The sequence below is a fragment of the Apteryx rowi genome, unplaced genomic scaffold (genome assembly GCF_003343035.1).
Source record: "Apteryx rowi isolate R43461 unplaced genomic scaffold, aptRow1 scaffold_49, whole genome shotgun sequence".
Taxonomy (NCBI): domain Eukaryota; kingdom Metazoa; phylum Chordata; class Aves; order Apterygiformes; family Apterygidae; genus Apteryx; species Apteryx rowi.
Genome location: NW_020450749.1, coordinates 2,277,556 through 2,301,865, shown reverse-complemented (window position 1 = coordinate 2,301,865; position 24,310 = coordinate 2,277,556). Strand labels below are relative to the sequence as shown.

The 24,310-nt window shown below is 38.1% G+C and overlaps 1 protein-coding gene across 1 annotated transcript in view; it reads left to right on the top strand.

Moving 5' to 3' along the window:
- Nucleotides 1–24,310, top strand: part of KCNQ1 (potassium voltage-gated channel subfamily Q member 1) — a 375,825-nt gene that overhangs the window by 40,739 nt on the left and 310,776 nt on the right. The window contains exon 3 of the mRNA XM_026078855.1: nucleotides 13,145–13,235. Coding sequence (XP_025934640.1) covers nucleotides 13,145–13,235 — 91 coding nt within the window. The remainder of the gene's footprint in view (nucleotides 1–13,144; nucleotides 13,236–24,310) is intronic.

The following is a 24,310-nucleotide window of genomic DNA, read 5'->3' as shown; positions in this document are numbered from 1 at the left end:
TCAGAAATTACTTGATATAAATTAGTATGAATATTTACCTAGTTACAACATGGGGATGACTATGCTGTACTGTGTAAGGTGGTTAGAGATTTATGTTGGTAGAATGTTGGCTTGCAAAAATAGAAACCTTTTCAGAACAGATTTTTTTGTTGAAAATTAAGTAACGAATGGTTCTCTGGCCTAGAGTAGAAAGTACGACAAGATGAGAGAGTGATCCTCTGTCTGTCTTGTAAAATCTGGTGATTGGGAGCTCAGGTACCGAGATACAGGAGACTCACACTCCAGGCACTTCTCCAATTAATACTCTGTGTTAAATGGAACAGCTTTGGTAGCAGTGATTGAGAGATCCAGTGCAGCTTTGCTAGGTGTCAGAGTACTTACCAGGAATGACGGGGAAGAGCAGAACAAGAGTCTGAACCCACGTGGTTTGGCAGCGTAATTTTCAGACTACCAGGTTATTCTGTGTGCTGCTGCCTTCATTTCTCACTGTTGTCTTAGTTTTTCCATGTCACAGAATAGAAGATACCTTATCAAATCTCACATTTCCATCAGAACATTCACCATTTCCTGCCCAGCCCTCAAGGGAGGGGAAAGAATAAAATTACTTGTCAAAGGGTAATTTTGCAGTTATCTTCTGTTTTATTACTTTCTACAACTGTATCTCTTACCTGAAGACATCTATCTAAATCCTCATTGCAATAATGCTTTTCACTGCCACTGATCTCTGCATTCATAATCTGAAAGCTAAGTATCAGTGAAGAGAAATTGTGTTTCTAAGCCATGGAGATGAAAGATTAAATTATGCTGCTAGATCATATATTTTAATAAATTAACATGCACTGGATCTGCAGCAGCATTATAATTTTCAAATTATGATGAGCAAGATAAGAATCAGCCAACATTGAACCTGCGTACTCTTACGTCCTTCATTTTCAGTGTTGTCCTTCCAGTTCCTCTAAAGCTGTATGCTTTGCAGAGGCTAGACCTTGCTTGCCTTAGTCTATTTACCAGTAAAAGCTATCACAGTTAAAAGCTAAATGGCAAAAATGTGATTTACTGTGTAAAAATTGCCTCCAGTTACAGGGTTGGTGAGGAAGTTATAGGGTTGGTGATGGGTCATGCATGTGACTGACCATAGCTGTACATGCAAAGACTTTCCAGTTATGAACAAATAAAGTTCAAGGGGAAGGTTTACACAGAATGTTACCCAAGATAAAACATAGGAGGCCCCAGAAGAGGTGAGATGGTTCTTTATTTATACAATATTTCTTTTTGGTTGCGCTCATTTTCTCCAGCAGACAGAGAGAATTTACTACAACTAGCCATTGACTTGCTGCCAAAAAAGATCCAGCAGTTAAAAGCTAAAATACTATTCCCTGTATGCAAAGCAACTTCCTGATAGTCTGATACATTCAAGGCTTGATAGCTCTAATGAGTAAAAGTTGTTTGAAAGTAAAGAGCAGGCTTAAGTCAGCTGTAATGTGCCATTGAACACAGATAAATTGGCTATCTCCCTGGAGAGGCAGAACTCAAGTTAAGTTTATAACATTCTAAGGTTTGCATCTCCCTTCTCACTTATTAAATCTTTTTGAAGCTTCACTTAATTTAGGGCCTGATACCAACCTTTTCCAGGTTCATGGAAAGGCTTGCACTGAGAATATGTAAAAGAGAATTTAAGAAGGAACAAAATCCACTCACATTCTAAGTACTGGTTTTGGTGGTGATGGCTGTGTGTTAATCTGGTAAGTACCTCCAGCCTTGTCTCATGGACCTTGTTTTTCAAATGTTCCAGGATGTATCCTTATAGCATATTTTATAATGCTTTATCAGTTCTGCTACCTGTGACATTTACTAAATGAGCACTGTTATCTCTCAGTGAATGGTTAGTTGTTCCATTGATCATTCTATGTATTGTATTAAGGCCCAAAAGATGCATGCTAATGTTGTAAAGCTATAGTTAAATCCAGAAAAAAATGAAGCAGCTCAAGGCTGGAGGCTGCAAAGTACTGACAGCTGCCTGTAATGTGGCAGGTTTCTGCAGCTGGCAGTGAAAAGTTAAAGGCATTGGTCTGGATCAATTCTAAAAGTCAAAATATGTTCTGCTATATTCCCTACAAATTTTCTATATATTACTAAGCGTAGTGCATATACTAGCTGCTGTGTTTACTAGTCAGCTGTATGATTCTTTCCTGGAAATGCTCTGACTTCTCAAACCTGTTTGAGACAAAGTGTCTAAACAGTCTGAATGACTACATGGAGTAAGCCAAATTTTGTTATTTTTTATATATTTATCCATCTACAAGTATGTCTACACACACATTTTTAAGTCTATACACACCTGTGTCTATGTTTGTGTATGTTTTTCTGTTCAATGAATAGTATAGCATAGAAGCATGTCTCAAGCTGATATACAGGCATACCTCGTTTTATTGCACTTCGCTTTATTGCACTTCACAGATACTGCATTTTTTACAGATTGAAGGTTTGTGGCAACCCTGCATTGAGCAAGTCTCTCGGCGTCATTTTTCCAACAGCATGTGCTCACTTGGTTTCTCTGTGTCGCATTTTGGTAATTCTCACAATATTTCAAACTTTTTCATTATTATTATATCTGTTATGGTGATCTGTGATCAGTGATCTTTGATGTTACTATTGTAATTGTTTCGGGGTGCCACAAACCGCCCCCATATAAGAAGGCAAACTTAATCGATAAATGTTGTGCGTGTTGTGACTGCTCCACCGACTGGCCCTTCCCCTGTCTCTCTCCCTCTCCTCGGGCCTCCCTATTCCCTGAGACACAACAATATTGAAATTAGGGCAATTAATAACCCTACAACGGCCTCTAAGTGTTCAAGTGAAAGGAAGAGTTGCACATCTCTCACTTGAAATCAGAAGCTAGAAATGAAGCTTGGTGAGGAAGGCATGTCGAAAGCAGAGACAGACCAAAAGCTCGGCCTCTTGCACCAAACAGTTAGCCAAGTTGTGAGTGCAAAGGAAAAGTTCTTGAAGGAAATTCAGAGTGCTACTCCAGTGAACACATGAATGATAAGAAAGCAAAACAGCCTTATTGCTGCTGATATGGAGGAAGTTTTAGTGGTCTGGATAGAAGATCAAACCAGCCACAACAGTCCCTTAAGCCAAAGCCTCATCCAGAGCAAGGCCCTAACTCTCTTCAATTCTATGAAGGCTGAGAGAGGTGAGGAGGCTGCAGAAGAAAAGTTTAAAGCTGGCAGAGGTTGGTTCATGAGGTTTAAGGAAAGAAGCTGTCTCCATAACATCAAAGTGCAAGGTGAAGCAGCAAGTGCTGATGTAGAAGCTGCAGCAAGTTATCCAGAAGAGCTAGCTAAGCTAGTTGATGAAGGTGGCTACACTAAGCAACAGATTTTCAGTGGAGACTGAGCAGCCTTCTATTGGAAGAAGATGCCATCTAGGACTTTCATAGCTAGAGAGGAGAAGTCAATGCCTGGCTTCAAAGCTTCAAAGGACAGGCTGACAGCAAGAGAACTAGAACTGACAGCAAGAGAGCTAGAATTAGAAGTGGAGCCTGAAGATGTGACTGAATTGCTGCAATCTCATGATAAAACTTTAATGGTGAGGAGTTGCTTCTTATGGATGAGCAAAGAAAGTGGTTTCTTGAGATGGAATATACTGGTGAAGATGCTGTGAACATTGTTGAAATGACAACAAAGGGTTTAGAATATGATGTAAACTTAGCTGATAAAGCAGCGGCAGGGTTTGAGGAATGACTCCAATTTGGAAAGAAGTTCTGTTGTGGGTAAAATGCTATCAAACAGCATTGCATGCTACAGAGAAATCCTTTGTGAAAGGAAGAGTCAATCGATGCAGCAAACTTCATTGCTGTCTTATTTTAAGAAACTGCCACAGCCACCCCAACCTTCAGCAACCACCACCCTGATCAGTCAGCAGCCATCAACATCAAGGCAAGACCCTCCATCAGCAAAAAGATTACAACTCACCAAAGGCTCAGATGATGGTCAGCATTTTTTAGCAATAAAATATTTTTTAATTAAGGTATGTATATTGGTTTTTTAGACATAATGCTATTGCACACTTGATAGACTACAGTATAGTGTAAACATAACTTTTATATGCACTGGGAAACCAAAAAATTCATGTGTCTCGCTTTATTGCAATATTCACTTTATTGCGGTGGTCTGGAACTGAACCTGCATTAATATCTCCGAGGTATGCCTGTACAGGCCTGTATTTATACGATCTCAGTGTTTTACTGCAGTGCTGCACACTGACTTTGATATGCACTGAGATAGCCCCATTTGTGGGTATGAATCCACCATGTATGCGGAGTCTGTGAACACTGATGTGCTAAAATCATCTGTTGTAGTATAACAATGCTGGCTGCCTGCAAAGAAACAGGTTGCCTAGGAATGGTTTAATGAAAACTGAGTGCATGAAAGAAAACATCTGCTGCTTTGTAAATGTCCATGTCTGCACTGTATTAATAGTAGTTTCATTGAAACATCCAGAAGTACATAGACAATCAGGCATTTGCAAAATTTTGAGGGTTAAAAGAAATGGAGCACTGTTAGATATGAGTAAACCACAAAGCTGACTATTCTTGACTGCCATCTACTGATAGAGTAGCTGTGATCTATCTGCATGCAGGCAGATGCTCTTTGTAAACGATCTTGTAACATGGGAAAAGCAAATTAAGAATCTGCACTATCATCTTATCTCCAATGCTGGCTTGGCCAGGCAATCTAGGAGTTAGATCAGAGTTGATGAAAATCTGAATTCCTCTTTGCTCTGCTTCCTTTTTTGGAGACTATCACATTTGTGTATACAGGGTAAGCAAGCAGTGGGCTTCACAAGATGAAAGATCTATATGTTCCAAGAGACAAAGATGTGTGGAGACCCTGTCTGCCCTGTGTGAAGTGTGTGTGTGTGTGTGAGCACATGCCTGGGTTTGTAATGAAAGAACTACGGAACAGTTCTTCAGACACCAGTTTTTAAGCTATGACCAGAGAAGTTGAGGCTCAAGCTTGGAGTGTGTGTTGCTGGCTGCATGCAAATAAGCAAGTGTATCCAGCTTCTACAGATGGAAACAGTCACAGAGAGAGTAGGACTTTGCAGGAGTTTTACAAGCAACACCATGATGGTGATGTTGTGGTATCACAAGGTCCTTTCCAACACTCTGTCATATAGCTTATGGAAGACGTGCCTGGAAATCCTTGTGCTCCTTTTCTGACAGATTTAAAGAAATTTCAGTGTTCTGCTGGCTGTCTCCCTTCTAAAAGAAAAAAGTATTGTACTGGAATTATTAGGGCAGACACAGTGGTGAATATTTGTTTGGCTGCTCCATAACTGGTGAAGTGAGTGGGGAATTGTAAGCACAACAAAGTGTTTCCAAATGCCTGGTACTACTAGATAAGCTATTCATCTGTCTTTGATCTTGATATCCGCAAGTGAAATTATATGGAAACCAGGGTATTTGTAATTTTTTACTGTGAGACAGATGTGCAAGGCTGACAAACTAACATACTTTTTCCCTACTGTTGTGTTACAGTAAGGCAGCTTTAAAAATATCCAGTGAAGACTATATTACTGTTTTGTGAAGTCTAAGAAGTGTTTGGGGTTAGGCACATATGCTGGATGGCTCACATTCAGTTTATCTAAAGGAAATGTCCATGTTTAGAGCCTTTGCTCCCTCAACAGTCGAAAGAACTAGACGTTCTGCAGAGTGACTCATTTCAGATGTGGTATGAGTTGCTTCCTGGATGTCTCTGCACTGACATCAGTGAGGCTGAAGTTTATGCTCCTCATTTACATATTTCTCTTAGATATCTGAAATTAGGTGGGTTTGTTGGGGTAGGACTGGTACTTCTGTCTCCTATTAAGATGTCCAGTGCTGCTTATTATAGTATTGGTTTCAGTTGCCTATGAGTTTGATATTAACTGGTTGGCCTGTAAACTGTCAGTATTTGTGTTAAGGTTAAACTGGTATTTGTGTTAAGGTGGATACTTTTTTTTTTTTTTTTAAACTTCATTAATAGTGATCCCAGTAAAGTGGTATTAAAAGTCATACAGCCATTTTGGGCAGAACATCTTTCCTTTGAAAAAATATGACATCCTTGAGCTTTGAAAGGTTATGTTTGGTTGTCGGGGTTGTATCTTTGACTTTCCCTGTGAAAATTCACATATTTATCTATATTCTGAATATCTGGAAAAAAAATCACAGTTGCCACATGATTTGTGAAAGCTTTCTGAGGCTTGACAGTTCAGTTTCCCCAGAATTATCTTCATGTAGCAGAAACTCAGGTTTGAAGCAGAGTAGAGACTGTGCAATTGCTGTTCATAACTGCTGTGGACTTGTCTAGTGTCAACAACTGAAAGCAGGCAATAACTTAATCTCTGTGTTCCACTTCTGGCTGAAGATAGGGGAGGTATCTGTCAAAAAAAAAACCTCAAAAAACTCCTGGCAAACTTTTCCTGTTTTCCATTTGCCTAGTGCCTCACTCCCTTCTTATGCTTCAAAAGTAGAGGAGAAAGCTACTAGCACTGGATAAAAAAAAAGGGGTAAGAGCTGAGTGTTAGAAGGAAACGAACAGCAGGCTGATGCCAGAGGAGCTGTGGGAATGGGAGGRTTGTGCAATCGATTTATGGGGAGGGAGGTGGAAAGCATGCAGCTGGGTGCTACATCCTAACGTGTGCAAAAAGAATTGAAGTGAGATTGTGCAAAGAGCCTCAGGTATCATATTTCTTATATGACTTTACAATCTTTATAATTCTCTTGTTTAATCTGTGTGTATAGGTACACATATATCCAGAAAAATAGCATCCCATGTTGTACAAAAGAATAATTCACTTCCTCATCATGATGATGAGCACTTGCAGGTGTGCTGATTGGAGCAGAGACTCATTAAGGAAATCTGATATGTTCCTGTTGTGTGGGTGTTTGGTTTTTTGTTTATTTGTTTGCTTGTTTTTTAAAGGACAGTAAATTTGTTTTCTCCTGTATTTTGATTTTTTTTTCTAAGTTTGTTAAATCATCGTTTACACTGAAGTGCACCTATTCCTCTTCATAGGTGTTTCCTTCAAGTCTACCTGATTTATGTACAAGAGGGCTAAAAATTAACACTAAGCAAAAACCTCAATTCTCACATGTAATTCATATTCATTAGATGTGAACAGATGAGGGTTTTGCTTTCGGTATTGCAGCATTCCTTCTGTATCTAGTCCAAAATAAGATGACGTGAGAAGGATATCTGTTCATTGCAGTGGCCGTCAGAAAAAGTTTTTCAAATAATGAAAGCAGTCTGTTTGGTTATTAAATACTGCTGAATATTTCAGTCCTTGTGATTATACAGCAATAGTGATAAGCTTGTCAGAACTGGCATTTATCCTCCCCTTTGCGTGCGTGCTATTTGTAACAGCTATCCTGAATACAGAGAACTAATGCACTGGATTTGTAGAGATTAAGTCATTAATATTTTTACAGTGCTTTGATCATGCAGATTGCTATATGAATAATAATTCCATTCTTGTATTCTTACAACCATAGAACACAATCCAGGAAGGTGCTAAATACCGTGGCACTGATCCAATAATGCACTTAAGGTTATATTTTGCTTCAAAAATARTGTGAAATCCCATTGACTGGAGATCTGCAATAGGTGGGTGGCCTGCAGGCTGCCTGGTTGTGTGGCAAAGAGCTCTCTGGTATTCCCAGGAACTTTTAGCAGGAACAGATTTCTGCCTGGGGCAGAAAAGTTTGTTGCATAAAGTTTTATATAGAATGAGTGATCCTGTGGTGGAATGGGGAGAAAAAATGATTTTTCTTTAGGAGGCTTTCTGAGAAGAGGGGTTATCCAGTTTTGAGTAGAAAAAGACTTTTTTTGGTTTCCCCCTCTTCAAAACATGTAATTCATTTCTGCAAGAAGAATCCTGATACCTAAGGGATGCTCAGCAACTGCTTGTTCTTCTGAATTAAATGATTATATGGATTGCCACAAAGGATGAAATGAGCCAGATTGGTTTACTAGTTCTCCTGTCCTGCGAATCTTTTACTCAAACCTCTGCAGACTTGTTTTTGGAATGGCAATGGCATTTGCTTTTCATAGCTGTTGATAATTTCTCAGTTATTAACTTAATTTATAGAAATTTAGCATGAGTTTCATTCTGAGGTCATATGTTTATGTGAAGAAATGCTATGCTTCCTAAAGATTCCTGAATAAAATAATCTAGAATTTAAGAGATTTCTGATGTTGCTGGAGCATATATTAAATAGTTGCTAACTATTTAAAAACACAATACCAAAACATGCTTGTGGAAGTAATTAGAAGATGTTGAAATACTATATGCATGTACGTATGTATGGAGAATCTCCTTTAGTAAGGCCTGTGCTTGTGTATTAGGCCTTGTTCTAGCAATAGACCATACATGAGCAAGTAATGTGGCCATAATGAGCATCATTAAATGACTGCTCATGAAATGGAGCAGAATTCTACTTTCTTAGGAAGGATCTGTGTTGTGAACTACTAGATCAGCCACGCTGATGCTGTGCTGACTCTTTCTGTTATGACTATGTATGACTATGTATGACTATGACTATGTAACAAATGATGGCACTTGTGCTTACGTTTTTCTTATTCTGTGCAAACGTTCCATATTTTCCCTGAAGAATCACATGATTTTCTCATTTGCCCACTAGCCATTTTACTTCCAACAGGGGAACAGCACATTGAATTTTCATCTAAGTGACTTTTTTCCATGAGAGAAAGGGTAACAAAATTGGATTTTCATCAGGAAGCTCGTATTGTTTCATAACTATGTCAGTGTTCTGCTCGCTAAGTGGGGTATTGCAAATGTATTTTTACATTTTAATGTAAAACAACTGTCTCATGAATTTTCTTTGTTGATTATGTTACTCTACACAGTTAAACTCTACAACCATTTTTCCTTATCATATGTACTTTTTTAACAATAGAAGAACTTGCACATGATATTTACAACTGCGGTCTCTATGAATTTATATTTATTTAGCTGATTAAAAGAAACTATATATATTTATGTATTCTCTTATATGAATATATATATATATGTTCATGTCTTCTAGCTGCCTCTTATGCAAGCCACAAGACGTATAATAGTCCTCTGCGGCATGGAAATCCCCAGATGACAAACTTCTGTTTACAATGCAGAGAACGTGATAGTGAAGGTAGTCGTTCCCTTGAGTCATTTTCATTTCTATTTGAATGCTATATACTCATTAAAAGAATAGAAGTATGAGAAAGAAGATGTCAGGCTCTCTGAAAAAGTTTTTTTGTGTTCTTTAAACATTATGGAAACTTTAGAAAATCTAGAAAATTACCTAAAGCCATCAGCAGAGGAGACAGGTCAAACCAGATATTTCATATTGAATTACTTGCTGGCATAAAGACAATTAACTTTGATAACAAATTAATCTTTCTTTACTGGTTGGATAATAGAGAAGATGCTGACCATATCCTCCATCTTTAATTTTGCACCTTGTTCCCTGTGTGTAATTGATCCAGTCTCAGAAGCAAAATATCCATGACAGTGTGACAGTTAGTGTTGGTAGCTTAGCTGCAGTGCTCCGCTGGCACAGCTGTATTGGTGAGACTTGTAGGCGTCTTATCTCGTCTCTAACACCAAGGAAATAGATGGGAAGAAGAAATATCTGACTGAACATCTTTATTTCAGTTGGGATAGTGTGTATTTGTGGGCGTGAAGGTCTGTCATACTGTCAGCCTGAAAAGAGCATGATAAACATCAAGAGTTTTTCTGGAAAACATATATGTTATTAATAAGACTGAAACTGATTCATAAGAATGAAAACCTGTAGAAGTAGATAGTGTGCTGCTATCTGATGGAGCTTTTATGTCAGTTTTCATTTTATTAGTGGAAAAAGTTTTAGCAGGCAATTCCACCCATAAGTTTAGCTTCTTTTCACTTAGGCACAGAACCCTTGACTTTTAATCCATATGCAATGCTGTTTAGTTGTGTTTGTTCAGAAAAAGTACAGAAATATGATAGTCTTTGATTTGCTGCCCTCTGGTGGTTTAATGTATTGGTTGGGTTATGTTTTTAACCAGTATACTAATATTAATGAATATACTAAATACATTAATTATTAGCATTCTGAGTATATTCAGGAAGCTTACACCATCCCATGCAACTTTYAATTTGCTTTGAACTGGTACTTTCATGTGTCAGACTTTTTATCCAGAGATCCTTAGTTATCTCCATGTGACTGCACCCATTTATGTTAATTTGTCACAACATATCTGTCTTCAGAGATTGTGGGACTATTGCAGATACAAGGGCTGCCCACTTAGGCTGCATTTACGTAAGGTTTGGATGTTCTTTGCGGGTGTTTCAAATGATTAGCTTATCTTTGCACTCCCCTGCCTCATCTGTTTGTCGTACTTCTATTTAAGAAGAGCAAAAGATTTTCAGAGGTAAATCACACACACCCACAGATGTACAGTTTATCTGGATAAAAGTATCTTCTCATATGTGTTCCTGTGTGTATATATACGTGATGTTTTCTATACTATAAACTTCAAATCTTCATCGCTGCTTACTAATTTGTTTTTTGTACCTGATTACCTACAAGCTTACTCATCGCAATTCTGTCATGTGTTTACAATATCCTTTGGGTATGTGGCATTGCACTTAAATGTGCTGTATTTTGAAGCAATCACTGAGGAATCTAGTTTATAATGCCTACCCTGGCACACTTTTGTTTTTTTGAGAGCTTGGCCATTTGAAAGATCCACACTCACAAAGAAGTTCTCACTTCTCTGGGGAAAAAAAATGAAGGGTCTAGGTTTCTCATTTACAGTAACTCTGATCTAGTGACTCCAGCTGAGCCATGACAGTTCGCAACCACTGAAGTCCTGTTTTAATATTTCTTTTCCCCTTGAATTCAGTGTTTGCTTCATTGTCCTCATTTCCCTATGTTTAAGATGGAGAATGTGAGAGAGTTCTCCTACTTCATGGACATTAAAAATACATTGTATAATGTTACAATAAAAAAAGTAAGGAATTTTGATCCAGTGTTTATGGAAGGTATTTACACAGTTCCCATTGATTACAAATATGGTTAGTGTGTTTGTTTTTCCATTTGGTTGTATTTAAAGAATTCCCTGTAAGTTACTGAGGAGTGTAAAGAGGAATGCTTCATAGCAAGGATGTCTTCCATGTATAAAATCCACGGATTATCCTATAGGAAACTTTTGTTCTTGATGCTGATGGTTATATTCAATTATTTGGCTGGGCCAGTCTTTGCTACTGCTTAAATATGTCAGCTTTTTCCTCATAATGGCTGGCACGTTCCTGTGTTTTTCTGATTCCTGCCAGTATTACAGTTGGCTCATGCCAATACTCATTCTTCATTTTCATCATGATTAATTTCATTCACAATTTAAAGCAAAAAAGGTGAAATAAAGCCTGCTTGGGTTGTTGTTAGTAGGAAATGAATAAATGGATGTATTGAGCTGAAGACGGTGAGGGTAGCTGAAACACAAATGTCAGCACTGAGATAAAAAGAAAAAAACATTTGGTCTCTTCCAGCTGGACTGGCAGGAATGGATTGTGTGAAATGGGCTGGAAATAAAAGGGTGGGAGGTGGGCATCCCTAGAGACCCTTACTTCCTTGCATAAATATATTCCCTTTTACTGTTTGTGTCCCAAAGCTGCACATTCAATTACTATATTTTATCAAGGTTTACGCTAGTGAGGAAATGCAAGCTGTAAGTTCCACAGCTATTGATCACAGTTTGTAAACACAGAAAAAGTAGAAATTTTGTTTTCTGCTCATTGGCCAATACTGAATAAAGCAAAGATGACTACACTATAGACTTTTCTTGCTTCCCTCGGTAATTAAGAATGATATGTGGCTGTTTGAAAGATCTGTTCCATAACTGTATAGAGACTTTAATTTATATACTGCAAGATAAATGGAAAAAACAAAGCACCTGCCATTGCAAATACATGCACATATCTGCAAACAGACTTTAGCAGCCAAGGCCTTACACAGTGATCTCTGTCCATTGGGCTGTTTGCAACCTTATCCAGTCTGTTTAGGTCAATGGGACTAATCTATCAACTCCCTTTAGAATTGGAGCTTTACTTTAAAATTCAAAGAATTTTAACACATTCTTCGTTTCTTTCCCTTGCCATGCTTAGTCTCAGTTCTCTCTCTTTCTCTTGCTCCACAGCGGCTCTTGCAATTTACAGCAGTGCTTTGCAGCTGCTGGAGAGGAAATAAATGCCTCTGTCATATTTGTGATGGTATTGTATGTGTTTGGCTTTGTGGAGATGGCTCTAGGCCTGTGTTACTTAACTGCTCTGATTCTAGAAGGCCAAACTGGAAACTGCTGACGCTAGCACATAGTGGACAGCACCTGGTTTTGGTCTTCAGTGTTTTGGTTCTCAAATGCATTATATTCCTTTAAGGCAGGCAGCAGTCCTGCAGGGTGGTGGGCACAGCGGGAGCTGCTCAGGGAAAGGGTTTGCACCTAAAGGTGGCAGGRCTGCTGCCCTGCAGCCTTGCAGAGGGGAAGGAGGCCTGGCAGCCTGGCTTCCCAGCTGGAGGAAAGGGCTTCCTGGAGGTTACTGGCAAATGGGCTGAGTTTGCTGCAAYTCCTAGTGTTGCGAATCTTACCTGGGAAGCAGGACCCCTCTCTAAGGGCTCACTCAGACAGAGGGAGTGGGGAAGAAAACCTTCTATTCTCATCCTTTCTGTGATAGTTGATTGAAATCTTTTTTTATTTAAAAATGGAATTATCCTGTGTGGTGTTTTAAATGTCAAATGTCAGTTTTTATTTATCTGAGGGCTTTTGAGGAATGGTTATAAAAGACGGTGTGGGCAAACCCTGCTAAGCACTGGCTTATTCGGGGTCCCTTTTATAGGCTGTTAGAAGTCAGAACAGTAAAAAGGCAAATATTTGAAACATTGAAGGGGGAGGTTCAGCAATAGTAATCCTTAAAATAGGGATGAATAATGGAAGCTATTCTTTTGAGGGGTTGGGAAACAAGGACATTTCTGTGTGTATAGATAACTTATAATGAAATGAATATCTGTGCTCCTAGTTTTTACCAGACTGCATTRCTTTATTTTTATTTTATTCTTTTACAGCTTCCTTATTGTGCTGATATGCCTTATATTCAGTGTGCTTTCTACAATTGAACAGTATGCAGCTCTGGCTACAGGGACATTATTTTGGATGGTATGTATGTAGACATTAATATGATTGATGTGTGTTTGTTCTTAATGTGTAAATTCTGATTTCCTGAACTAGTATCATATCAAGCAGTATATTCCTTATGGTCTAATTCACAAGAGGTGTCTTTCTATTTTTTTCCTAACGAGGCTGTAAAGCCAAAGAAACCCAGATGGTCAAAGTAGTACAAAAACACAGGAGGGAACACTCTTACCCTATATGGTCTACACTGAGGGTGTCTGCATTTTGTCCAACACACGCAACTGTTCTAATTAAGCTTGAATCCCTCATATTGCTCAGGTTATTGTTCAGCCATGCTGAAGACCAGATACCTGACCTTAGATGACAGAGTAAGTGGAAGTCCTTTCCTTAGTGGGAGTCAGATCCAGCCTTCTTTCACAAGTGGAAAACTTAAATGTTTTCATTGACTTCAGAGTTAAGTCAGCTTGCTCTACCTGCCTTATGCATGGAGAAAACTTAGTTATCTTTTGCTCATGGTTCATTAGTGCTGCTATAGGTACGTATCAAGAAGTGTTCAGAGTGCTGTCTTGCTGTTTAAGATTTCATATTCAGGAACTTAGTTTAGAAGTCCAAGAAGCAGGATTTTAAATCTACGAAAATGCTGRATTTCTTGCACCTCAGTGGTGAGGTACCCACTGCTAATTGTTGTTTTTTCTGTATTTGTAACTAAATAACCATTATTTTACTAAAGAAAACATTGCCACTGTATAGAGAAAATGCTAATTAGCAATTTAAATGTTTGTTCAAAATAGTTCCTTCAGCATTGTACCAGTAAATTATATTATTAACATGAAAAAGTTCACTTAAAAACCCCATCAATTATTATGAATTTTTTCAAGTTATCTATCTAATATGTTAAGATTTTGTACCTAACTTGGATRCTATAAGAATAACAGAGTGGTTGACACTAAATTTAATATGTTATACTATATTTCTATGCAATGTGTTTGCGTGCCTGCTATTTTTTTCTTTTTGTTAGCTTGTAAGACAACACCTAAGTGTACTATTATAGTTAGTAACCAGCTAAGGGAGAGCATACATATACTTCTGCATCCAATACCTCTTTTGTTTTATGGTTGTGGGATTTTTTTTAAACAGACTTAAGGGTTTTTTGTTTTTTTTTTTTTTTTTAAAATAATTTGACAGTTCCTGTGATGAACTTCAGTTGTGATAGTATCACTAAAAACACTCATCTTTACTTTGTATTTGACAATACAGCACAATATTTTATATGGGCACACTGTGTTGTTTCAGCAAGAAAAATTCTAGTGACAAAATAACCAGTGGTGTTTTGAGGGGTTTTGTTTGTTTGTTTGTTTGTTTTGTTTGTTTGTTTTTTAATCCATAACATTGTGGAACACATAATGTGTGTTCAAAGCAGGTACTGTGTTAGCTTTCTTCTAAGCAGGATGAATCAGTGTTCTATGTGATGAGAAAAGCTATGGTTAATTTTTAACATTTTAATCCTGCTATTATTGTTTCTTGGGAATTCAGCAGTTGTGTATGTTTATTCAGCATCGGGAAGTTCAGATTTCCTTTTCTTTAAGGATTAACTTTGGAAGGTCTTATGCTGTATAAAATGCAGCCAAGCGCCTGTTTATATATGAACAGACAGTATGAAATCGGCACTTCCCATGTGTCAAGATATAGCTTATATACAAAGAGTTTATGTGATGTATGGGATTTATCCTAGCAAATTAAAGTAAGTACAGTCAAGAAAAGTATTCTGCATTTGTTCATGTTTTTAAATGGAATCAGTTTTGAGAAGGTTTACATGCACTTGGGCCAGGGATGCAACTGTAAGTATTGGCCTATGTTTATATTTCAATATATCAAAAGGGCTGGATTAAAGGTTAGCTGTTAAAATCTGTAAAATTATGTGCAAGATTGAGTGTGGCTTCAGCACTGATTTGGCCTAGGTATATGAAGAGATTTTCTTTTGAATTCTGTAGTACGTAATCACTATTAACTAGCGAATTATATGTTGCTAGCATTGAACTGAGTTCTCACAGAGAGACTTGGTTTATGTTAACCCCAGATAAATACTTTACAGTGATCAGTAGGATGTAATAAGTGGTCTACAGTTGGTTTGCAGAACAATATAATGCAGTGTTTTCACTGAAGACTTTTTTTGATGCAGAAAACATGTGATGGTCTTGAAGAAACTTAAAGGGTTGACAGGTGTATTCGTCCAAAACACTAGATGGGCTGCTGTGCTCTCTGCTTTATCCACTTTTGGTGGGACTTTCAAAGGAGTTGTAGTGCCTTGCAACACAAATATAAATGTCAGAATCTGGTTCCTATTAGTTTCAGTCCAGCAAAATCTCCTATTCTATTTTAAGATTTTACTTTCATTGTAATATATCATTACAAGCTGTCAAAATCAGTTGTAACTGAATTCTTGGGAGGGGTTCATCACAGACAACTGGTTGAAGAGAAACTTTAGAAATGCAAACAAGTAGAAGAATGTGTGTAACAGCATACAGGGATTAAGAAAAAGAAGAAAAAGCAGTTCAAGCTTCCGACCCAAAGGGTCATGCAAGGAGACTTGTTAAGGCTTAGGAGAGCACTCTTTCTACTGCTTTGCAGTAGAATTCATTTCTCTTTTGTGTTTGTAGTGGGATTTCTAGTTATACCACAATAATAATAATTATGCCATAATAACAACTATACCATAATAATAATTTTAATTTGGAGGCAGACAATGAAAGTAGGTAACATTGCTGTAGGTGAACAAAGAAGGACAAAGTTAATTTACAAACTGATACTGATAAGAGAGAGACCACAAAGGCCAGCAATGTAGAAACAACCTATCAGCAGGAGCATAGCAATCTGAAAGAAGTCTTTTCTGCTTGGGTTTAACTGGGACACTGAAACGGAGGTAACCTTAAGCCTAAGTGAACCCTGAGGAACTTGAGGCTTATGAGGTCTCAAGTTATTCCATGAAACTTGAGTTACACTGCCCGAGTGCATGTTCTGTGAGATTAAAATAATTTAAAAAGTAACACTTGGAGACTTTTAACTCTTTCTTTTTCTGAAGGTTGTAAAATTGAGTCTGCCTTTCCCTTTCTGCGTTCCAAACAGAAAGTTAATGAAGCTTTGATCAAGAGCAGATTACCTTTGATTTAGATGTCATTTCCTATGCAGGGTGCAGTTCTCTCTAAATGTGTTATGTTTTGTGATGCATCAAAGATAACGCTGCAGTAGCTGGTAGTACCAAATGTGCAATATCGTGCCTGGAAATTTTGCCTACAGGAGTTTYGTGGACTTCATGTATTTTTTTTTGGTTTTGACCAGGTTGTCATAGGTCTGGAAATGCAACTGAATGTGCTGAAATGAGTCCTTAGAGTTAAGACAGGGGTGTGCTGAGCTGTACAGCCCCTTGGAGCAGGTTTGATTAGATGAACTTACTGCATGGGCACCGTAAATATGATTTATCATGAAAGTGAGGTGGAATAACTATAAAAGCATATGTCTGTGTTTCAGTTATCTGTAAACTAAAATTGTTACAGAGTCCCTTCTATAGTCCACTTACGAACCGCATGGTGTTGAGCTGCACGTTAGGAAAAGCACAGAATCTGTTCCCCCTGGCTGAATAGCCATTCAAAGAGGGTCCTTGAAAACACTCGCAATCAGGAGCTGTGCTTCTTTATTTTCTCCATATAGCCAAGGTCTTTTGCTGAAACCCTGTAAAGATATAAACATCTATGCAACCTCAGGAGATAGTCTTTGAAACCAGCAAGACTAATCGCATGTTTGAAGTTACAGATACGTGTAAGCTGAGTGTGCCCTTTTTCATGAACAAGGCCTTCATGTTTCAGTAATACAGTCACACAAGATATAACAATTATTTGAAAATAAGATCTACAAAGGCCGTTGAGGTTTTTAATCTATATATAATATGTGTGTGTCATATTACTTTTTGCTCTGAAGCCGGTTATGTTGTTATAGTGTCATGTCTGACTACTAAAGTAGGAAATTTATGTATTTTAAAATGCTGCTATTTTTCATAACAACAAAAAAATGCAGGCTTGACACTAGAAGAATAAACAAAGGAAAGTTTAAATATATGTTCCAAGTGGTGTTTCAATTTTAAACAAAAAACTTACARTTAGCTGTTGAATCTTTCCGTACTTGTCACTACACTTCACAAGGCAAAGAGCCTTGATGAAAGCTATACCTAAATGCAGTTGTAATGGGAGATTAGGAGAGAATTGGCCTTTTGTTAGTTTCGAGAATGCAGTGAAAGCTGTTTAAATTTGCATGTGTTTATTTTATCTTTTTTCACTAGGTGGTGCTGTTGGAGGGTTTTGACTCCAGTTATTCTTTGGCACTTACCCAGCATGAGCTGGAGTCTGAGCCAAGACTCTGAAAGGATCATCATTTTGAAGGGTATATGTACACTTGGCCCATTTAAAGTAGTGGTGCAGGAGAGCTTTTGCCATGACTCATAAAGAGAATGTGGTGTATCTGTGTAAAAATTGATTTTGAGACTACAATATTTAAACTGTGGAAAAAAGTAATTCAGAGATGTATGTTCCCAGAGAGGCCATATTTTTCTTTTATTTTCATAAGCAGGGATTTTATGGTGCCAGAACACAGCAGAATGCTGTTATCTCAGCATGATCTAAGAAAATCCAAGTGCCTGGTCCAAGGGGATTAAATATTCTGCTGAACCAAGGGATATTTAGTGTGCCTGAAAAAGCTATTTTCTTGTAGGCATCTCATTTCAATRTAGATTCCAACCAAAAAAAATTGTAAGGGCATGTTTTTATGATGAAAGTATAAGCTCCTTCCAACTTCTTGTTTTCAGAGTTCCTTTTCCACTTTTGGATCTTGCTTACTGAAGAGGTTAAACAATTCTAAAAACAAATTAAAAAGACCATCAGTCAGGATAAAAAGCAGTATTTCTAGGTGGTTAATATTAGTGATACTGGTATTGAAATTAAGAGAAGATGGCACAGAATCTAGGCTTAAGAGAAATCTAGATTTTATTTCTTGTGTTAATATAAGCTTTTGTTTGAATATGGCCTTGGGGTTTTTTTGTTTGGAGTGTTGTGGGAGTGTGTTTGAGAGAGAAATATTTACAGCTTTTGAGTCTGAAGACAGTCTTCACAGAGACCAAAATGATTCTGGCATTATTCTTCTGATCATCCTCCATGGTTGAGAAGGCTGAGACAGAGACTTACAAGACAGACATTGGGGCTTGTTTTCACTTTCATTCTTTTGAAGAATTAAGTGAGAGTAATGTCTGTCAAAGATGCCTGAGTGATAGCTCTACGGATTACTGCATTCTCTCTAAAGAACAGCTGTAGTTCAGAAAGTGAAAGATTTTCCTTTGCTGTCTGAGCAATGTCCCTTAGTGTGACCCAGAATGAGGTCAGTTGATGTAGCAGATGTTTGTGTGATGGACTTGTGCCCTTTAGTCCTTTTGCTCTTCTGGGCCTGCAGATAGACATGTCCATGGTATTGTTAACTGCAGTATTTCCTTTCTGTCACTCAGTTGATAACTGAAGTTGAGAATCTCAGCTTTCATTTAAAGCAAAGAAGTCGGTTTCTGTCCATTTTAGTTTGTAGTAAAAAGGCTGAAGGTAAATGATTTGAAGGCTCAGGGAACAGGAACAGAAAAGAAAATCCACCCCCCCCTTAGTTAGGTCACGGTATCTATTGTTAGTAGCTTGAACAAGGAGCTTCCTCTGAACGCAGGTATTCCTCGTTGCCCTTTGGTTGGGGGTTCTGGTGTCTGTAGCTGAGCCCTGCTGGCAGGTAACGTGAATGGTTCTGATCAGCTTCGTTGCAAAATCAGCTGGGTTGGGTGGATCACTGCTGATAGTAACTTCTTAAATTGTTCCAGCTGGTCACAAAGGAATCCCTTGTCTACTCCCCTGGTCTGTATAGGAAAGTTGTATGTTTGATATAAAATGTGATATTAAAGGGGTTTAATTTGGTTCAGAAGACTGTGTGAACATTCTTTCAGTTCAGTTGAATTCTACTTATGTCTGTTCCGAACAATTTTGAGAGATCCAAGTAAGGTGCTTTAAAAGTGAAAATAAGATAATGTTAGGACAGCTGAAGCAATTTAGTGAAACAGGTTTAAAAACAAAGCCAAACCGTTGTTATTGTTTGGTATAGATGAGGTCTGAGCTGAAGAGGAATGCCAAGAAGGAAGGGAGGAGATATGGAAGGGAAGTCTGTTAAGACCAGTAAAGGAAAGATGACCTGTTTTTTTCTTGTAAGTACGTTTAAAAAATGTAACACGTCTGGAGGGGAGGTATAGTTCTCTGTTAAAAATCTGTAGGGGGCAGCATTGGACCACACTGACAAGGCTCCCATTTGGGGTTGCTGGATTCAGAACCTAGACGGTGGTGTGATGTAGATAAAAATATTCTTTGGAAGAACCTAACTATTAATAAAGAAATGGTTTTTCACATGGGTTTGGGGAATTTTATATGAGTAATAAACAAAAATAATTCTTCTGGGGAAGAGGAGTGGAAGAGAAGGGCTGTGTAAATGTTGCTGTCAGAGACAGCTCTGGCCACTTTGTGATTGTAGCAACAAAATTCATGTTATTTGGCTTACCTGATTTTTCATCATGTGATGGATGGCTTTTAGGAAGAAAGAACAACTCAAGTTTTCAGTGAAGTGAATTGAACAAGCATTTGCACAGAGGAGGAAGAAAATGATACTAAACTTATTAACACACTGAAAGATTTCCAGTGTGCTTATGTGCTTCCAGATATGCTCTTGCATCATCTTAGATGCTTCCTCCTTCAGTGAGGAACAAAGCTGATTTAGTTAAACTTCTCTAAAGTTACCACCAAACAAGATTTTTAGAAGTATATGGTAAGAATATGCAGTGATTTTACAGAAAATAAATCTCTTTCAATATATATTGTCCATATTTACTGTACAAGATTGGATGCATTTCTTCTAGTGAGTTCAAAATGTACTGGGTTTGGAGTCTAATTTTAGTCTGCCACTCTGGAGTGTGGATTTACTGAAAACAGGCTTGGATGCAGAAAATTTGTTACCTCCATTTCTGCCTTTTGTAAGAACCATAAAAATATACTTCTTGGGTTTCTGTACTTGGAGTTCTGTGATGAGGTGCCCTAACACCGTCATTTAAAAATAAAAGGTCATTTAATGTTCAGTAGTAGAATTTCATAAAGGGGCAGTATACAGAGGGAAGTCCTACTTTTCTGAACCATTTTATTTACACCKCTTCATAGGCAACTTTACTCTGTTTGGCTTRTACATGTGTTGTTAAATTCAGGACAAATTTTATTATCCTTTATCCATATTACGGAGCAATTTATTCTGCAAAGAAGTTGCTATGAGTAAAGGAATTGGAATTTGGCATTTACCTAATAAACTGGGATTAGATGACTGTGAAACATCAAGCATTTACTGGGACTCAGCCTGAAAACTGAGAGTGGCTCTGGAAAGAGGGACCTTCCTCAGCTTGCTGTGGAACTGGTGACAGATTGCAGGCTAGCGTAAACCAAAGGTGATAGACTGGTGCTGTCTGCAGGCTGCTTGGTGGCCTACCCGATCTGATGTGGTGATCTCCCTTGCTGACAACAAAAGCCTGAAATTAACAGTGCCTGAATTATCCTTTTGCTCTGAGCAAGCCCTTCCAACTTTTCATGTATGAACTACAGTAGTGTGATAGTATTGGGAAAACATTGCTTTTATGTTATATGTAATGTAGACAAACAGGGGGGATGTATGTTGCATAGTTGTCAATAATTCACTTGTTCCTCAAGAGCTTGTGATTACTCTTATAAAGCCACATGTATCCATTACTTTAATTTTTTTGGTATAGCTGCACTCCAAAAAATTCTGTTCCGAGGTGTGTCTAAGAAAAGATTGGTGCTAAAAAAAATTATGTTTTATTCACTGTTACATCTTGTGTTTGCTCTTGCAGAACATTCTACTATAGGGTTAAAGTTGGACTAGGCTTTTCTGGGGTTTAAATCCATGTCAAGCTCTGAGCATTTGCTGGGTAACTCTGAAACAAACATGGTAAACATATTTTTCTTCGAAATTATACTTATTCTTCACTATTTCACTTTTTAATAAGCAAGAGGAATAATACAAATTCCACCTTAGGAAGAAAGTTTAAGATCATGAAATGCTGGTGCGTAGTAGAGCCAAGTAGTGAAAAGAAGGATTTTTAAATTTAGGATTTATCTGGATTAGTGTGTAATGTTTGCAGTGACAGGTGTTTCCTTTATGCCTTGCCCAAATGTCTGGAAAGTAGTTTGTCATTAAGTGCTACATTCAGTGTGTATCTCAATTTCAGTATAACTGGAGGGTCTATGGCTTTGTTAGGTCCTTGTTTTCACATCTGACCTCAGCCAGCTGGAGTCTATTGTTTTAAGCGTAATGTAACAGCTGACATAACATAACGGATGTCAAGCTGAAAAGCTGAAACAGTGCAGTGAACTGAGGCAAAGAGAGGGGAAAGGGAGATGTTGGAGAGGGAGGGAAAGGGGCAAAACTAGCATCGTGATTCAAAGTGGAAGGTTGCTGGCTTGTATTCCCTGGGGGAATTAGCTAGGAAATAATGGGATGACTCTGTTGAAGTTCTATTTGCAATTGATTACATATGATAGACTACTGAGACAGGTTTGAGGTTTGCCAGCTGTCACTAGCTGGTGGCTCTTGAATTGCTTTAAGTGGCCCTTGGTAGGCAAAACTGGAATAAACCCTGCAGGTGGGGTGTAATTGTAGAACAGCAGTGAGCACCAATGACTTATGAGAAAGGAGGTTCCAGGAGTTACTAGAGAGAGGATAACAGACAAATGGAATGCATGAAGAATTTTATTTAGAAATGTTATATTAAGTGGTTTTAATTAACTGGTTAAAAAGCAAAAGCAACTGGACTTCTTGGTGGCTTTCTTTTTCTTGGCAGTTGCTAAAGTTTCTATGAGTTCATTTTTTAAGTATTTCATTATTTTATTTCTTGACTTCCTAGTTTGATGTTAGAAAAGCATATCTTAGCATTAATTACTAACTGGTCTTGGGGTGGGGGGAGAATGCATAAATGAAAATTCGTTAGAAACTTGCCACAGCCATGCAAAAGTGACAGGCATCTGAATCTCTGCACAGAAAGGGAACAAGTAGGCTTAGAGATCACTGTTATTTCTTCATTTGTGTATGTAGAGAAACATCAATACGTATTTCTGTTTTCAGCAAAGATTGGAAAAAGATACTTCTAGCTGTATTTCACTTGTACTGAGTAGGGCCTCTGGCAACTCCACTGTACTGAGAGTTTATTCCATAGTTTTAGTTTAAAAAAAAAAAAAAAAATGGGGGGGAGGGGGGACTGTATGTGCAGCTTTTTATGTATATGGGTATAGGCAACCAAATTAGGTCCTACATTTATAAGTGAAGTTTTTATGGCTTGAAACTTGTAATTATGCAGTATGTTTAACTTTGCGTATATGAGTAGTCATAATGACTTCAGTGGAGCTTCCTGTGCACATAAATATTAACAGGATCAGGGCGTATTTGGAAAGGTTTCTTGAACAGTGTCTGCTTGTACTTAGGAATAACCTAGGAAGCATGAGGGCTTGATTTATGTAAGTATAAACTCTGTGTATCTCACATTTGGCTGTAAGTACTAATATTTTAAATCTATTCTTATCTAATTTATTTTATTTTGGTAGTATGAAAAATGTCATGGTGATTACAAGACAAGTCTAACACTGCTTCGCAGAGAGTTTCTAGGTCTGTTCCTGTGATAACAGGGGGCCCAGTCCTGTTACATTCTGTAATCAGAAAGGAGTTGTGCAAGAAAGAGTCCGTCAGAGCTGTTGATTTGGTGGGGAGTAATAYGTTGCATGGGCATTTACACTCTGTCTCAAATTGCAAATGCCAGTAATTTTGTTGTAGAGCTTAGAACTTGGTGTTTGTACCAAGCTGCTGGACAGGTCTTGATAGCCCAGAGAGCTGCTGCATGCTGTATTTTCTATTCCATGGTCCTGACCACGTCTTCCACCATGGTTGCAAACAAGAGCATGGCTGGGATGTCCCCGCAGCCCAGTGGTGACAGCTTCAGAGTCTGTGCAACAGAGTAAGTTCTGTAGGTTTCTCTGAGTTGTCCCTAGGGACCAGCCATGGAGACAGATGACTTAAAGCTTTTGCACTCCCCCGCTATGCCGATTGTTCATTGATTTCAGGGACCTGTACTATAATGTGTTGTTTACATCAGGTATTTCCACTTAACCCATCAAACACTGAATATTTTTAAGATGATGGGGATTCAAGAATTGCTAGTAGCTCTCAGAAAACAGCAGGACTTTAAAGAGAAGAACTCTTAAGAAAATAAACACAAAGCCTATCCTCACAACCGATCTGTGAAAGAAAGTGATACACTTCCTCACTTTGTTGGTTTCCCTTACGTGAATGACTCTGAGGCTGTCCAGTGTACAATGCTGAAGTACACAGAGGATGTCTAGCAGCTGTCAGTGGATCCATGTGAAGTTTGAATTTTCAGATGGGCCTAATTAGTGTTTAACTGAGAAAAGTTAATGGTTCTTAAAAACTATAGGCAGCTGTGGATACAGTGGCTCTAGTGTTTTTTCTCTTAGTGGTGGTCCTAACACTAGTCATTCAAGTACTAAGTGTGATCAGTATCTCTTGTAACAGATGCAGCAGCACTGAAGTAGTGCAAAAGATCTTTTAATGTAGATCTGAACTGGCAAGCTCTGGAAGCGAAGGGGGGGAAAAAATCCTCCAGCCCTTTGCTTAGGTTTCTTTTAGTTTTGTTTGTTGTTTCCACATACATCCTCGTATTTTAAACCTGTTTTTTCTTTTTTTTTTTTTTTCTTCAGCCTCCCTTCAATATTCTTATTAAGGTACCTTCCAGAAGCATTCCCTTTTTTTTGTTGTTCCTGTCAGCTTGAYAGGATACCTTTACACCTGGAATGGATGCAAGAGAAGTTGATGTACTTGTTGTTTTTCCCTCTGCAGCTATGCCACATGTAAAGGTGGGGAAATTATGTCTACTGTAGAGGGAATCTGACTATTCTACACAGTTCCTGCAGCAAAGT